Below are 17933 nucleotides of genomic sequence, written 5' to 3'. Positions count from 1 at the left end.
ATGTCATCTATGGTATGTTCCATCTGCCAATGTATATATTTGTAAGTTATTGCATAGTATTTAGTAGTGTGTGCGTAATAGATGTACTTCTTTTTCTAAAGAAAAAGTACTGACTGGACAATCATTTATTTAGTGTTATTACTGTGTGCAAGTAATTGGTGACTACTAGCCCATAGCACCTCCCTTGAATAGGTCTTGGATTGCTACTTCCCATTGCCCTGTGAGAGTCAAGCGCTACAGTGGGGATTTTGGTTTCCAGTGAGGACTACTGTGGACGTATTACTTGTAGTTGCCACAAATCTAATAGCCCAATTTCCAACAGCTTCCTAAACTGAATTTCTCACACACCCTCCTTTGGCATGTATTCACAGGCTTTCCTATTGGGTTAACCACTCTCTAGCTTTTCATCCTAATATGCCTACAGTCAGAATGAAACAAATACTTCTAGACAAGGTCAATGTCCACAATACAGAAGTTCCTAAGTTGATATTAAGTGTAGGCATGGACTAGGTCCTGGATTGGTCCAGGAAGTGACCCAGTTGTGCAGGTGAACATTAATTACTTAATTGACATGGTCAATCTACAGGTCTTCATGAACTTGGTGTAGAGGATCGGGTCTAGCTTTTTGCAAAACTGGTTGTACGCATCTTGATGGGTTTTATCCCCTGTTTCTCAGCCAGGTGCCTCCCTTGCATGGCCCAGCACCTAACTATCATGCTGGAAATGCTCTGGGTCTGTTTAAGTTATATTGCACATTATTTACCTTAATACTTATGTCTTATCTTCATAAGCTCTGTTTTTGTGCACAGATTAGAATTCCTTGTCCAAATAAATCCAATTCATAACATAATATTGTGTTTTTCTTAAATGTCGCTTTCACACATCCATTTTTAGAGCAGTGAACTATGATACTTTTCGTTGGCTTACACCCACACAATTCGCAATCTTCAGCACAATTTGCAGTTTCATTAATCATTGGAACATCTGCGGCAAAGCCACTAACTGTAGCAGTGTGAGAAATCAAATTAAAAGATCTGAGGGCACGTTTTCTCTCAAAGAGAGGCAGGTGCTTGCTAATGTGCTCTGTAATAGAAAACCGAATTAGTATGTTTGTTTTAGTCTGTTATTTATTATGTTGAGATATTACGTTATGTGATGTTATGCTAACATATGTTAGAGATTTGTACAGATTTGTATTGTCATTAGAAAGGCATCGAAGCACTGTCGGGTTCAGGTACTTTCAAGTCCAAACTTCACCCCTTAAATAATTAATTTAAAAAAAATAAGATGAGCAGAGTGGACTGTTAAGGCCAAAATGCACTTTCCGGCATCCTGTTAGCAGAAAAAAAAAAGACTATTTGAAGACACGTTAAAATTGTTCACTCTTAGCCTCACGCTTTATCTGCATCCACATTATTTACTAGCTCCCGTGCCTATTCAGTAAAAACATGCAATGGCTGACGAAACGCTTTACTGCAAGAGTAAGCAAGAGTAAGCAAGAGTAAGCGGTAAAGCAGGAAAGGGCAGGATTCTGAAGTGGAAACTTCCCAAGGAAACTGAAATGAACTTCACAGGGCAACCGAAATGTATATTCTGATAATGCAGTGGAGGATGGCACATTCCATTGTATATATAATAAAAGGCGAGAAACAAATGACCGAAACATTTTCAAACTCCTGCCAGAACAAACAGTAAAAACAGACTTCTCTACCTGTGACTGATGAACAATGATATGATATTTGCCTCTTGTACGGTTTCAAAGAAATAGCAGAGAATTTTGCTGTTTTGGAAACAAATGATAACTGAGTAGGAAAGATTGAAAACATGCAAGGAAGGGTCAGGTCATGGCACGGATAAATAATGCTACCCGTTATCTTGTCTCATGCCTTAACCCCTTCTCTGCTAGGCCTTTTCCCCCTCAGGTGGCAAGCATTTTTTTGGCTATTTGGGGCAGTTCGCGCTTAGGCCCTCATAACTTTTTGTCCACATAAGCTACCCACAGCAAATGTGCGTCCTTTTTCCCAACATCCTAGGTATTCTAGAGGTACCCAGACTTTGTGGGTTCCCCTGAAGGAGACCAAGAAATTAGCCAAAATGCAACTAAAATTTTGTTTTAAAAAAAATAATGGGAAAAAAGGGCTGCAGAAGAAGGATCGTGTTTTCTTCCATGAAAATGGCATCAACAAAGGGTTTGCGGTGCTAAAATCACCACCTTCCCAGCTTTCAGGAAAAGGCAGACTTGAATCAGAAAACCCCTTTTTTCAACACAACTTTGGTATTTTACTGGGACATACCCCATTTTACTATTTTTTGTGCTTTTGGCCTCCTTCCACTTAGTGACAGAAATGGGTGTGAAACCAGTGCTGGATCCCAGAAAGCTAAACATTTCTGAAAAGTAGACACATTTCTGAATTAAGCAAGGGGTCATTCGTGTAGATCCTACAAGGGTTTCCTACAGAAAATAACAGCTGAAAATAAAAAAATATTGAAATTGAGGTAAAAAAACAACAAGTTTTCTCAATGTTTTACTCTGTAAGCAATATACCGTTACATCCACTGGACTCTTCTGGTTGCAGGGATATATAGAGCTTGTAGGTTCATCAAGAACCCTAGGTACTCAGAGCCAATAAATGAGCTGCATCTTGCAATGGGTTTTCATTCTATACTGGGGATACAGCAATTCATTTGCTGAAATATAAAGAGTGAAAAATAGGTATCACGAAAACATGTGTATTTCCAAAATGGGCACAGGATAAGGTGTTGTGAAACAGTGGTTATTTGCACATCTCTGAATTCCGGGGTGCACATACTAGCATGTGAATTACAGGGCATTCCTCAATTACACGTCTTTTTTACACACTGTCTTACATTTGGAAGGAAAAAATGAAGAGAAAGACAAGGGGCAATAACACTAGCATGTGAATTACAGGGCATTCCTCAATTACACGTCTTTTTTACACACTGTCTTACATTTGGAAGGAAAAAATGAAGAGAAAGACAAGGGGCAATAACACTTGTTTTGCTATTCTGTGTTCCCCCAAGCCTTCCGAAAAAAAATCGTACATCACGTGGGTAGGCCTGATGCTCGCGAAAGGAAACGCAACATGGACACACCACATTTTTACATTGAAATCTGATGTGTTTTTTGCAAAGTGCCTAACTGTAGATTTTGGCCTCTAGCTCAGCCGGCACAAAGGGAAACCTAGCAAACCTGCGCATTTTTGAAAACTAGACACCTAGGGGAATCCAAGATGGGTTGACTTGTGGCCAGGTTCTGTTACCCAGAATCCTTTGCAAACCTCACAATTTGGCCAATAAAATACTTTTTTCTCTCATTTCGGTGACAGAAAGTTCTGGAATCTGAGAGGAGCCACAAATTTCCTTCCACCCAGCGTTCCCACAAGTCTCCCGATAAAACTGGTACCTCACTTGTGTGGGTAGGCCTTACGCCCGTGACAGGTAATGCCCCAAAACACACGCGGACACATCACTGTTTCCCAAAGAAAACAGAGGTGTTTTTTGCAAAGTGCCTACCTGTGGATTGTGGCCTCTAGCTCAGCCGGCACCTAGGGAAACCTACCAAACCTGCACATTTTTGAAAACTGGACACCTAGGGGAATCCAAGATGGGGTGACTTGTGGGGCTCTGATCAGGTTCTATTACCCAGAATCCTTTGAAAACCTCAGAATTTGGCCACAAAAACACTTTTTCCTCTCATTTCTGTGACAGAAAGTTCTGGAATCTGAGAGGAGCCACAAATTTCCTTCTACCCAGCATTTCCCCAAGTCTCCCAATAAAAATGATACCTCACTTGTGTGAGTAGGACTAGCGCCCGCGACAGGAAATACCCCAAAACACAACGTGGACACATCACATTTTCCCAAAGAAAACAGAGGTGTTTTTTGCAAAGTGCCTACCTGTGGATTGTGGCCTCTAGCTCAGCCGGCACCTAGGGAAACCTACCAAACCTGTGCATTTTTTAAAACTAGACACCTAGGGGAATCCAAGATGGGGTGACTTGTGGGGCTCTCATCAGGTTCTGTTACCCAGAATCCTTTTCAAACCTCAAAATTCAGCTAAAAAAAAAACTTTCTCCTCACATTTTGGTGACAAAAAGTTCTGGAATCTGAGAGGAGCCACAAATTTCCTTCCACCCAACGTTCCCCAAGTCTCCCGATAAAAATGATAACTCACTTGTGTGGGTAGGCCTAGTGCCCGCGACAGGAAATGCCCCAAAACACTATCTGGACACATCAAAATGATCAAATACAAAACTACCTGTTGTTTTTGGGGGGGGGGGCAACCTGCGTTTTTGGTCTTGGGCTCAGCAGCCATCTAGGGAAACCTACCAAACCCAGACATTTCTGAAAACTAGACACCGAGGGAGTCCAGGGAGGTGTGACTTGTGTGGACCCCCCCAATGATTTCTTACCCATAATCCTCAGCAAACCTCAAATTTAGCTAAAAAATCACTTTTTTCCCACATTTCTGTGTGGGATAACCACACCAGGACATATTTCCTACCACCCAATGTTCCCCTCAGTCTCCCAGTAAAAATGATACCTCACTTGTGTAGGTGGGCCAAGTGCCTGTGACAGGGAAGAGTCAAAAACATGTCGAAATTGAGGGGGAACCAAAGCGGGTCCAAAAGGGCAGTTTGAAAAAAAAAAAATCGGCTGACAAGTGGAGCAGAATTTTTATCGGTATAGATGGCACAATGTTGGGTGGTAGGAATTTTGTGGATTCCTGCAGATTCCGGAAGGTTCCATCACAAAAATGTGGGAAAAATGTGTGATTTTCAGCAAAGTTGGAGGGTTACAGGGCATTGTGGGTAAGAAAATGGTGCGGGGAGCATGTGAAGCACACCGCCCTGGAATCAACCAGATGTTAAGGCCCATATTTATACTTTTTTAGAGCCGCATTTGCACTGTTTTTTGATGCAAAATCGGCGCAAACTTACAGAATACAATTGTATTTTGTAAGTTTGCAATGTTTTTGCGTAAAAAAAATTTGCAAATGCGCCGCAAAAAAAGTATAAATATGGGCCTTCGTTTTCAGATGTGTCTGGGTTATGTGGATTTTTCTAAATGGCAGCGTCCCAAAGTAAACAAAGTGCAGCCCTCACCATTCCAAGTGGGACGATTTCGAAAGTTACCAAGCTCTCATGGCCCAAATGTAAAACCAAAACCCAAAATAATCAAGGGCCAGATGTAGCAAAGAGTTTTTCCAATTCTGTGTCAATGGGAAAATGTGTTCGTACATATGGTCCCAAATGTCTTCTTGCTTGCCGTGGGATAAAATGTTTTAATGTGCGGGGGAGAGCTGAAAGACTGTTACCCCCCTTCAGTTGGGGGTGGAGGCATAACCAGGTCCATACTGGTAGGTAGCCACCACCCCACTATTTTTAGTTTTTTTAAATTCCATGCCATCTAGTAGACTTTCTGTCCACCCGGGGTGTGGACTGGAGGTAATTGCCCAATCTGCCCACTGATGGGCAGAACAACTTTGGCCCCATTTGGGGTGGGGGTATGGCCATACCCCCACCGTCTTATTTTAAAAACAAAATCTTCCCTGGTCTCTGGTGGGCTTTCTGCCCCCCCTTGGGGGCAGATGGGCCTTCCAAAAATAGGCTGATCTGCCCCAAGGGGCGCAGATATGGCCAACAGTAATGTGCCCCCGTGGGAAGCGACCCTTGTCTAAGGGGCAGCCCCCCCAAACAAAACACACACATACACACACACCAATCCCTGGTGTCTAGTGATTTCTGCACCCCTTGGGGGCAGATTGGCCTAACAAAAATAGGCTCATCTGCCCCCACGGGGGGCAGAAATGGCCTAAATACAATTTGCCCCCCAGGGGAGCGACCCTTGCCTAGGGGTTCGCTCCCCATACATAAAAATATAAAGTAAATAAAAAAATATATATATATCCCTGGTGTCTAGAGGTTTCTACCCCCCAGAGGCAGATTGGCCTAATTATATGAGGCTGATCTGCCTCCAAAAGGGGGCAGAAAAGGCTTAAAAATATTTTGCCCACCCAGGGAGCGGCCCTTGCCCAAGGGGCTGCTCCCCTTATGCATAAGGATAATAAAAAAAAAAAACTCCCTGGTGTCTAGTGGTTTCTGCAGTTTGGCCTAATTATATTAGGCCGATCTGCCCCCAGGGGGGGCAGAAATGGCCTAAAAACAATTTGGCCCTCCAGGGAGCGACCCTTGCTGAAGGGGTCTCTCTCTAAACATAAAATAAAAAATAAATCCCTGGTGTCTAGGGGTTTTCTGCCCCCCCTGAGGGCAGATCGGCCTAAGTATATTAGGCCAATCTGCCCCCAGGCGGGGCAGAAATGGCCTGAGAATTATTTGCCCCCCTGGGGAGCGGCCCTTGCCCAAGGGGCCGCTCCCCTTATGTTCATTTAAAAAAAAAAAAATCCCTGGTGTCTAGTGGGCAGCAGAAATGCTTGCAGAGTCATGAAAGGAAAGGAAGGGCCTTTCCTTTCCTTTCATGTCTCCGATGGCCCCCTCCTCCCAAGCAGAAGAGAAAAGCTGAGCATTTCTCTTCCGCAATCACGCTGGAAGCATGCTTCCAGCACGATGGGAGGTGACCTCTGATGAGGTCAGCACGCTTTCGTGTGCTGACATCATTAGACTTTACTGGGGGGGTCAGGGTTATCGGGGTGGAAGTGGAAGCAATTCCCCTTCCAGCCCTGACTTGGAGGGGTTGGGGGGCAGCCCTCGGGGGGAGCGCTAGCACTTCCTCAGTGGGCCGGTAAATGGACGTAACCATTACGTCCTTGGCGTGCAAGGGGTTAGAGGAGCAAGAATTCTGTCACCAGCAAGGGAAAAAAAAAACTTTGGTCAGAAGGGACCTTAATTTGTAAAATCCTTTTCAAGCGCCATTTTCGTTGATAGATTTATTGGACGTGCTGAATGAGCAGTGCCCTCCTCGGAGACAAGAGGACGCATGCGCTGCCTGCGCGTTCTCCGCCTATGCAAACTCTGCGGTGCCGCTAATGGCATCAGTCACAATACATGAACGGTCTGCAGGCTTTCAGCGAAACCTCGTTTTCATCTGCTAAATGGAAACATTTCATCGAATGCAGGCAGCAGGCACTGCCGGTGTACTTCACAGCTTCAGACTCCATCCTTTACCCGCAGTTCCCCAGAGGGTTTCGGTTGTATTCACACATAGATGCAATGTTTTGGAATGCTGGATTTACACATCTGTCTGCCTGCTAACTCCAGGACACCACAGCTCCATTTACTTCTTTCAATAAAAGTGTGTGGTTGTATCTCTCTGCCTCACATTTTCTCTCTCACATAGTCTCACTCGCACTTTTACAGGCACACACATTCTCTCTCTCTCTGTCTCAGCCTTTCTGCCCCACTGAAGAGATCACAAAAAGAAGCAACAAGAGTGCCAGAAGAGATGAAAATTGACAACATACCTCCTGCTCTGGTTGAGTGGTATATTATCTACATGTAGATTCAGAGGGTGGCTTCTCACTGAACAGTGACTTAAATCCTCGGGTTATTTTAACCCCTTCATGCCAGGCCTTTTCCCCCTCTGGTGCCAGGCCTTTTTTTGCCTATTTGGGGTAGTTAGCACTTTGACCCTCATACATTTTAGTCCCCATAAGCTACCCACGCCAAATTTGCATCCTTGTTTTCCAACATCCTAGGGATTCTAAAGGTATCCAGAGTTTGTGGGTTCCCCTGGAGGAGACCAAGAAATTAGCCAAAATACAGCTAAAATTTAGTTTACGTTGCTAAAATCACCATCCTCCCAGATTTCAGGAACAGGCAGACTTGAATCACAAAACCACATTTTTTAACACAATTTTGGCATTTTACTGGGACATACCCCATTGTTACTATTTTTTGTGCTTTCAGCCTCCCTCCAGTTAGTGACAGAAATGAGTGTGAAACCAATGCTGCATCCCGGACAGCTAAACATTTCTGAAAAGTAGATAAAATTCTGAATTCAGAAGGGAGTCATTTGTGTAGATCTTTCAAGGATTTCCTACAGAAAGTAAACAGCTAAAATAAAAAAATATTGAAATTGAGGTGAAAAAAGAGCCGTTTCTGTTCACGTTTTCTTCTAACTTTTTCCAGCTATGGAAGATTTTTTAAAGCAATATACCGTTACATCTGCTGGACTCTTCTGGTTGTGCGGATATAGAGGGCTTGTAGGTTCATCAAGAACCCTAGGTACCCAGAGGTACCCATAGCCAATAAATGAGCTGCACCTTGCAGTGGGTTTTCATTGTATAGAGGGTATACAGCAATTCATTTGGTGTAAAATAAAGTGTGAAAAATAGGTATCAAGGAAACCTTGGTATTTTCCAAAATGGGCCCAAGATAGACTTCTTTTTTTACACACTGTCTTACATTTGGAAGGAAAAAATGTAGAGAAAGAAAAGGGGCAATAACACTTGTTCTTCTATTAAGTATTCCTCCAAGTCTCCCGATAAAAATGGTACCTCACGTGTGTGGGTAGGCCGAGTGCCCGTGACAGGAAATGCAACATGGACACATCACATTTTTGCATTGAAATCAGACGTGTTTTTTGGAAAGTGCCTAGCTGTGGATTTTGGCCTCTAGCTCAGCCGGCACCTAGGGACACCTACCAAACCTGTGCATTTTTTAAAACTAGACAGCTAGCGGAATCCAGGATGGGGTGACTTGTGGTGCTCTCACCAGGTTTTGTTACCCAGAATCCTTAGCAAACTTTAACATTTGGCAAAAAAACACTTTTTCCTCACATTTTGGTGCTGCAAAGTTCTGGAATCTGAGGGGAGCCAGAAACTTCCTTCTACTCAGCATTCCCCCACATCTCCTGATAAGAAGGTACCTCACTTGTGTGGGTAGACCGAGTGCCCCCGACAGGAAATGCCCCAAAACACTGCGTCATTACATCAAAATTAGCAATTACAAAACTACCTGTTTTTGCAGTGGGGGCAACAGCGTTTTTGGTCCTGGGCTCAGCAGCCATCTAGGGAAACCTACCAAACCCGGACATTTCTGAAAACTAGACACCCGAAAGAGTCCAGGGAGGTGCGGAGGTGCGACTTGCTTGGATCCCCTAGTGTTTTCTTTCACAGAATCCTCAGCAAACCTGAAATTTAGCTAAAAAATCAGATTTTCCCCACATTTCTGTGTGGGATCACCACACCGGCACAAATTTCCTACTGCCCAATGTTCCCCTCAGTCTCCTGATAAAAATGATACCTCACTTGTGAAGGTGGACCAAGTGCCTGTGACACGGCAGAGCCGAAAACATGTCGAAATTGAGGGGGAACCAAAGCGGGTCCAAAAGGGCAGTTTGAAAAAAAATACATTTTTAGGATGACAAGTGGAGCAGAATTTTTATTGGAATAGATGCAACAATGCTGGGTGGTAAGAATTTTGTGGATTCCTTTAGATTCCAGAAGGTTCCATCACAAAAATGGGAGAAAATGTGTGATTTCAAGCAAAGTTGGAGGTTTGCATGGCATTGTTGGTAAGAAAATGGTGTGGGGTGCATGTGAAGCACAGCACCCTGGACTCACCCAGATGTTTAGTTTTCAGATGTGTCTAGGTCTCGTAGATTTTTCTACATGGCAGCGTCCAAAAAGTGCAGCCCTCACCATTATAAGTGGGACGATTTTGAGAGTTAGCCAAGCTCTCATGGCCCAAATGTAAAACCAAAACCCAAAAGAATCAAATGTCCTCTTTCTTGCCATTGGGATAAGATCTTTTAGTGTGCAGGGGGAGAGATGAAAGATTATTACCTCCTTCAGTTGGGGTGGGGGCATAACCATGTCCATACTGGTTGGGAGCCACCATCCCAATTAATTTTTAATTATTTTAATATTCCCTGGCATCTAGTAGGCTTTTTGTCCCCCCCCCCCCGGGGGACAGGTTATCCTGAGAAAAATAGACTGATCTGCCCCCGGGGGGGCAGAAATGGTCTAAAATAAATTTGCCCCCCAGGGGAGCGACCCTTGCCTAAGGGGTCGCTCCCCTTGTGTGAAATTGCTGTGAAAAAAATCCCTGGTGTCTATAATTTTCTGCCCCCCCCGGGCAGATTGGCCTAATAAAAATAGGCCAATCTGCCCCCAAGGGTGGCAGAAATGGCCTAAAATAAATTTGCCTCCCAGGGGAGCAACCTTTGCCTAAGGGGTCGCTCCCCACTTGTAAAAACGTTTTTAAAAAATTATCCCTGGTGCCTACTGGCTTCTACCTCCCTGGGGGCAGATCGGCCTAATTAAAATAGGCGATCTGCCCCTGAGGGGGTCAGAAATGGCCTAATAAAAAAATGCTCCCCTTGGGGAATGGCCCTTGCCCACAGGGCCTCTCCCCTCATGTGGTTACATATTGTAAACAAACACCCTGGTGTCTAATGGGCCTTTCCTTTCCTTTGATGCCTCTCTGATCTCCCCCACCCCTGATCAGAAGAGAAATGAAAGCATTTCTCTTCCAATCGCACTGGCAGATGATCTTCCAGCGCAATGGGGGCGACCTCTGATGAGGTCAGCGCATGATCGCGCGCTGACATCATCACACGTCAACTGAGGGATTTGGGGTGTAAGGGGACGCGATTCCCCTTCCATCCCGGCTCAGGGAAGGGGGGTGGAAGGCATATAGGGGAGAGCTAGAGCTCCTCCTTAGGGCCGGGTCCAGGGCATAATGGTTACATCCTCTGCACCTGAGCGCTGCAGCCGAGGACGTAACCATTATGTCCTCGGCACCCAGGGGGTTCATTTAAATCCCCCAGATTAATTTGAACAAGCAGTGGTACTCCTTGGGCCCCCTACATTTTAAAGTCTCCCTAATTCTAAAAAGAGACTGAAAATATCCTTGAGTAAGGAATCTTCCACCCCCTTACCATCACAGACCAGGATAACCCCTACTACACTCTGGGTGGGCCTTTAGCTCCTCCCCTTTCAATCCTTGGTGATGAAATGATTGACTTGCTACAGTATCACTGCAGCTTCTTGATCTGAGCTCTGGATCCCTCTTTGCAATGACTGCTAGTCAATACATGCCCTTGAAATGGCTACAAGGTGACATGTGCCTGTCTACAAACTATCTAAAAAAATAGATATTTCAAATTGAATGGCACAGATGTTCACTAAGAACTGTGATATTGTGCCCCCAGGGATGGTTCAGCTGCCCTAACAAGGAGATTAGTTTCCTGATTTTGAAAGCAAGAGTAGCTCAGCTGTCTGTATCAGCATGTGGCAGGTCTATCACCATGTATCATACATTATAGGTTGTATTCCCACTGTCTCCTGGAGAGGTGCCAACATCATATAGTGGAAACACAAGCTGAGAAGGAAACCCCTGCAGAGTCGGGTTCCACCTCATGCATGTAGGATGTGCGCAGCGAACGTCCATTAGGTATTTTGAGAGCTCCCTGGGGCATGGGAAGTAGCACTGGAAACCTTTGGAGTGTAATAGGGTGGGTAGGACTGTTTTCCCAAGTCCCCCCAACAAACCCCCATTAGGGTGGGAAAGGCAGTGATGGGCTCAGAGTGCTGCCAATCTCCAGACCCTGACCCTTCAAAGCCTTTCGCTCCTTCTCTTACATGGTAAAAATATATTTTCAAGGATGGCAGGTCTAACCCGGGTGAATTGAATAACTGACCCTACCCTAGAGCAACAAATGCAAGGGCCAGCATGCTATAATACATGTACCCAATGTGTTAAAAAAGGGGATACTTACGGGAAACTCCTTAAAACTGTGTTGTTTTAACAGTTTTATTTACTTGTGGCTTGTCTTTCAGCTACTGAGCTTACACGCTGAGATGCCCCTATGGGGTGAGTCATGAGTGATATAAGCAATTTTAACATTTTGAACATAACCCACTATGGAAATCCAGAACCATTGTCAATCAAATGAGATATTGCGAACAGGGTTCACAGAGGACTCATTTCAAATGATAAGTGACAAGTTAGGTGGATGCAAACAATCATCCACAGCATCTAGAAGCACTCATACATATAACCAGTGACAATTGTACAGATTGTATATATTCGTTTCTCAATGCCAACGGCGTGCTCAACAGAGTGATCACACACGATACATTGACACCTATGTATACAAATGAGAATAAAAGACTGTAAACAATTCCAATTTCAGCACAAATAGGGTTGTGTGATTCAAATTGTATGACAGTGGCAATGTTTCAACCTCTATGCAAACACTGAGGTCATCATCAGGACAATGAACAATTCAGGAAAGTACTCAACAGTCGGCCTGGAGTTCCAGTAGGGAAATTACTTAGAGTAATCAGTACTTATTGGAATCCCAAAAATGGAGTAATCATACAAACGGATAGTAGAGTGGAGGTAGTATTGACTGGGAGAGGGCTTGTGAATGTTGGAGCCACCATTGAGAAGTGAAGAATGACAAACCTCCAGTATATGGGTTAACAGGGAGGCCTCAAAATTGGCCATCATCCATAAACAGTGGCATCCGGTTCACCTGAAGCTTGGATCATTTAACCCAGCAGTGATCTGAAATCCCCCCAAATCATTGTAGGATGTATCCTACTGTTTTCCTTCAAAGAGAGAGACAAAGGTTTTTCCCTTCCATATGAAATGTTTGAGGTTATTCGAGTTGGCTCGCCATGTTGATACTGTAAAATATAAACCATTAATTCACTGAGCATGGTATAGCATGATATAAAGGTGAGTTATTCTCCTATTTCTCAATCCCAGTATTCCCATTTGCCAGGGCTCCCCAAAATGTCATAATGTTTTCTCACAAATATGTCAAATGTTAAAATATTGCGAGCAAAGTAAATTATTGTAGAGATGCCTGAATGCATTTTCTCCAAGAAATATAATCAACACTGATATTTAGCTGTATTTTTAATTTCTCGCAATGGATACATGCCATTTAAAGCATGGTAATGAAGGTGAAAATTTTAAGTGAAACTACAAAGTTGAATCCTGAAGAAAAAGTCCTAAGATTATGCTGTTTGATTTTTTTCCTAAAAATAGATTTTGAAAATTTAAAAATCTGTAATTAAGAGAGCCAAAAAGCACATGGGATTTTAGGAGATGGGTGTTTCTGTATATGTATATATATATATATATATATATATATATATATATATATATATATATATATATATATATATATATCCTCAAGAAACTAAGAAAAATCTGATATTTATTATTTACTACATTAGCATATTCAACTTCTAATTAATTGAAATGATGGTTAGTTGTCCAAGAACACTTGCAAAATATAGTTTTCAGACACACTTGTGAAGTGTTTAAAGAAGATTTATACAACCTTCATACCATGCCTTTACATCACATGGATATCGCCTCACGCCCCAAAAGGGTTGGTTTGGGGGGCTGTGAATACTAATGACACTGTTATATAGCTCCATTACTAGCACTGGCAAGAACATACTATCATGTTATGCAATAGAGTACGCAATTGTTTCAATTATTAACACCTTGTTTTAAGAGGATCATCCACTGCCTTCTGAAATTGACTTTGCATTAGTTTCCAGGGACCAACAGAACAATAAAAGTCAATGACACTAACACCAAATATTAGTGGAATATAGCAACAGACTCTACAATAAATTATAATGGAAGTACATTTGCATTAACGTTATGACTGTGAAAAATACTTAAGTGTGTGCCCTTACCTTGGAGGGGCTGTATACTATGAGTCTGCACAACAATGCAGAGCTGGAGGACCAGCTGAGGAGCACTCTCCAGAAAAGTGGCCAGCAAATGCAGCATGCTGACGTCTGCATACTCGTACACCATTTTCCAGTAGAACCGCCATCTGTCACTCTCTGCACTCTGTCTGCTTCGGTCGGATACCCAAGTAAATTGTATGGAAATATCTGGGGGGAAAAGAGAATGCACTTAAAATGTAGTTTATGTATATTCTACAACTCTGAAAGAGTCAACAACTTGGGGAGGAGACCTATTACTATTCAAGAGGTGGTCTATGGTCACAACTTCTATTAAAGAGCTCATTTGGACAGTTGTACTTATGAGAGTGTACTTGTGAGATATTAAGTTCCATTAATTAACTTGCTCCCTGGCCTCATCACCAATAATACAATTGACACTGTTTAATTAGTCCAGTTTTATTATGTGCCTACTTCATCCTTGTGGAATTGTCTTCACACTCAACACTGATTCACAAATCCTTCAGAGGTACTTTCATACTCAGGCATGATTCAGAGATAGGTAGTAGTATTCAGAGTTCTTGACAAAGTGTTAAATATATTGAGAATCCACCAGTGGAATTTCATCCACCAAAGGAACAGCACAAAGGGGAAAATTGCACAAGTTGATTGTTTCCCTGATTAATTCTTTCCTCCATAAATTTTAGAATTTACCATCACTCCACCCCCTCTGAACTCTAAATTAGGCAAGTGATTGTTTTCTTCCTGCTTCGCAGGGCAGGAATTTGGATCAGGATACCATTCACTTGGGGTGTGAAGAAGCTATAAAATAGAAAATTCAAACCAACTCTAACGTATCCTAAACTAATCTAAACAGCCCTTCTCTTTCTAAGCCAACCAGTTTCATGAGAAAGGTGTGCTTGTGGAGGTCTCTGATGTAGAGGCATCGAAATAAGCCCATTGCAGAAAGAATGAAACAGAACCAAGTTATTAACGATAAATGGACACTAAGGCCCTCATTCTGACCTTGGCGGTCTTTTCGCAAGACCGCCGAGTTACCGCCGCGGTAAAGACCGCCGACCGCGGCGGTATGCCGCTGCGCGTATTCCGACCGCTGGGAGCGTTCCGCCGGAATACCGCCAGCAGCCACACTGGCGGTCGGCGGGAAAGTGGAGACTGGTCAACCTCCACCGCCACGCCAGCAGAACACCGCCCCCAGAATTACGACCCACATTTCTGTGTGGCGGTCTTCTGTTGGCGGTCTTCTGTTGGCGGTCACGTCCCTATGGCTCCCGTCGCCTCCCGGAGGACCAACGCACAAGGTAAGTTGATCGTCCGTGAGGGGAGGGGGTGGGCGGGTGTTGTGTGATGTGTGCGTGCATGGGGGTGTGCGTGTGAGTGTGTAGAGGGGGTGTGTGAGTGCGTGCATGCGGGCGGGGAGTGCTGCTGTGCCTATGGGCAATGTGTGTAGTTCGGCGGGTGCGCATGTCGGCATGTATGTGTGCGGGTATGTGTCCCCGTTGTGTATGTGTGTGTGTAGGGGGTGTGTATATGTGCATGTTGGGGGTGTGTGCATGTCGGGGTGCGTGTATGTGCATGTCGGGGTGGGGGTGGGGAGGGGGTTCGTACCACCTCTGGGGGGTGGCAGAGGGGTGGAGGGTGTGGGGGGAGGACTCGGGGGGGCAGTGGGGGGGTGGGGGAGACCCCTATCAGTGCCAGGGAAGGAATTCCCTGGCCCCGATAGTGCCTACCGCCATGGTTCGCATGGCGGTTCCCGAACGCCAGAAACCGCGGCGGTAAGCAGGGTCATGATACCGTTGGCGGTCTTGGGTCGACCGCCGGACCGGAGTGCGCAGACTCCAGCCCGTCGGTCATGACCGCCGTGGCTGTCGGAGTGGGGAAGTGGCGGTCGGTCGCGGCGGTGACCGCCGCGGTCAGAATGCCATTTTTAATACCGCCGGTCTGTTCGCGGTCCGACTGCCGCCTCTCCGCCGACCGCCAAGGTCAGAATGAGGGCCTAAGTTATTTGACCTGGATCTTGCTTTTAAAATTGAAATATGTGAGAAGTGTGAGTAATATTTCTTTTTTATAGGTTAGACCCTTCTAAGCCTTTTTTTCAGACAACTTTCTGTAGAGGTAACTTTTAAATCTAGGCAGAGGCATTAAACAATCTTATTACAATAGCCTAATAATATTTCTTATAGTATAAACGGTAACAATAACAAAAATAAAAATATTCAACACAGTTTTCTAGAAAGCTCCTTGTTTCACAACATTTTTAAAGTTTATTGAAAGCTATCCTTCACCCTCGAGTAAGTCATTGTTGGCGATACTGTACCATGCTTGGTTCACTCATCAGAAAACAAATGCAACATAAATGTAGAAAAAGTAAATAGGGTGTTATAGCACAATACCAAGTTTTAGAAATTGTACTGTCAAAATATTGTATCTAGAATATGGACTTAATATTTTTAGCTCCACATTTACAGATGTTGGCGTTATGATAGATAGATAGATAGATAGATAGATAGATAGATAGATAGATAGATAGATAGATAGATAGATAGATAGATAGGGAGCTGCTCTCCACCTAAAACTTAGGACATACCCAGAGCTCCCTCCTTTTTTTGCATAATGTATGTGCCACTCTAAGCCTGAAAGAGTTTTGCTTTGACCTTTACTGGGTGCTCCCTTTTTTCTGGACAAAGCTATGTTATGCTTTAATAAGAATGAAACACGTGTCAGGGACTGCTTTGCTTCATTCCTGTGTAGACTAGATGGTATTTTACCAATTCAGTGCTATAATACTGTGACTGCAGAGGTAAATGGCTTTTGTCATTGTTCAGCTTGTCATGGATGGCACTAGCTAATCCTAAACTTAAGGACCTTTTCACATTTTTTTAACTCAGTGTGGGAGGCAATGTGTTTAAGAATTCTGCTAGAAAAACAGACATTTGAGGTGAGCAGTCTGAGAGTGCCTGTGGAGTTTCTAGAGCTGCTCGCCATGTAAAATTTGGGAACTAACCTGAGGTTCCTACTTCTTTTTTGCACATTTATAGATATATAGATATAACCCATGACATCTCATCCAAGCCATGATAGAGTTTTAATAATGATTCCTCTTTGACAGTGTTTAATACAAATCACTTATTTTAATTATACTTAACTCTGTGTGTTAAATATCTTATTCACTTTCAGTGATTCAATCTCCTTTACTCATAAATAGAATGGAAAACGTATTTTTTTCAGTATTTTTTTTTTTTTTACTTCAGATGTTTTGGTTTTGGATTATTTTAAATATACTTTGAATCAAACAGGTTTACAAAGAGTAAACAATTGCACAAACTGCATCATGCCTTGGACTCTTCTGCCTGTGCATATGAAAGCAACTATACCTATTGCCCATTAATTAATACAGACAGTAACACACCAACAGTGGGAAGACCACACATGTTCATGGGGTGTATGTAAGAGGCGGGCCTGGTTTATAGTGGGTACCTAAGGTACTTACACCTTATTCCAGGTCCAGTTATCCCTTATTAGTGAAATGTAGTCAGCGTCTAGAAGCCAGGCTGTCTAGAGGTAGCTGTGGGCAGAGCAGGCATGGCTGAACTAGGAGACATGCAAAGCTCTTGCAATGCCACTGTAGTCGCACAGTACTCATGCACATGAAAGACAATACTCAGTGTTGCAAAAATAAAGGTACTTTATTTTAGTCACACAATGCCAAAAAATCTTTGGAGACTATACTCCCCTAGGAGGTAATTAGATTACACAATATATACACTAGTAACCAAAAACAGGTAAGTAAATAGTCAGAAAATAGTGCAAACAGTAAAAATCACAACAGGTTGCAATGGGCCTAGTAGGGACACAAACCATATACTAAAATAGTGGAATGTGAAAGTCGGTTTTTCATCTACGCAAGTGTAGCGTGTAGAGGGGCGCTGGGAGTGTAAGAAAACACCATAAGTAAGTAAAATACCCCACAACAGAGCCCAGGAAAGCAGGAGTGAAAGAAAGCAAGTTTCCTAAAACACACCAGAAGTCATGATAGAAGATAATGCACAAACCAGAAGAGACTGCAAGACACCAATGATGGATTCCTGGACCTGAAGACCTGTGGAAGAAGGGGACGAAGTCCAAGCAGCACTGAAGAGTCCAGGGAGAACAGGAGCCCTTGCTAACCCGGATGAAGGTGCAAAAGAAGAACCACTGGTGAGTGCACACAGGAGTCCTGCAGCCTGCCCCCTTATCACCTTTATTACTGCATAACATTTTGTTATTGT

The 17933-nt window shown here is 43.5% G+C and overlaps 1 protein-coding gene across 1 annotated transcript in view; it reads right to left on the bottom strand.

Moving 5' to 3' along the window:
• The window catches only part of XKR4 (XK related 4), a 798732-nt gene that overhangs the window by 408595 nt on the left and 372204 nt on the right, over positions 1 to 17933 (bottom strand). The window contains 2 exon segments of the mRNA XM_069220191.1: positions 13651 to 13825; positions 13827 to 13854. Coding sequence (XP_069076292.1) covers positions 13651 to 13825; positions 13827 to 13854 — 203 coding nt within the window.

Source organism: Pleurodeles waltl, chromosome 2_2, assembly GCF_031143425.1.
Source record: "Pleurodeles waltl isolate 20211129_DDA chromosome 2_2, aPleWal1.hap1.20221129, whole genome shotgun sequence".
NCBI classification, from domain to species: Eukaryota; Metazoa; Chordata; class Amphibia; order Caudata; family Salamandridae; genus Pleurodeles; species Pleurodeles waltl.
This window is presented reverse-complemented; position numbering and strand designations above follow the sequence as displayed.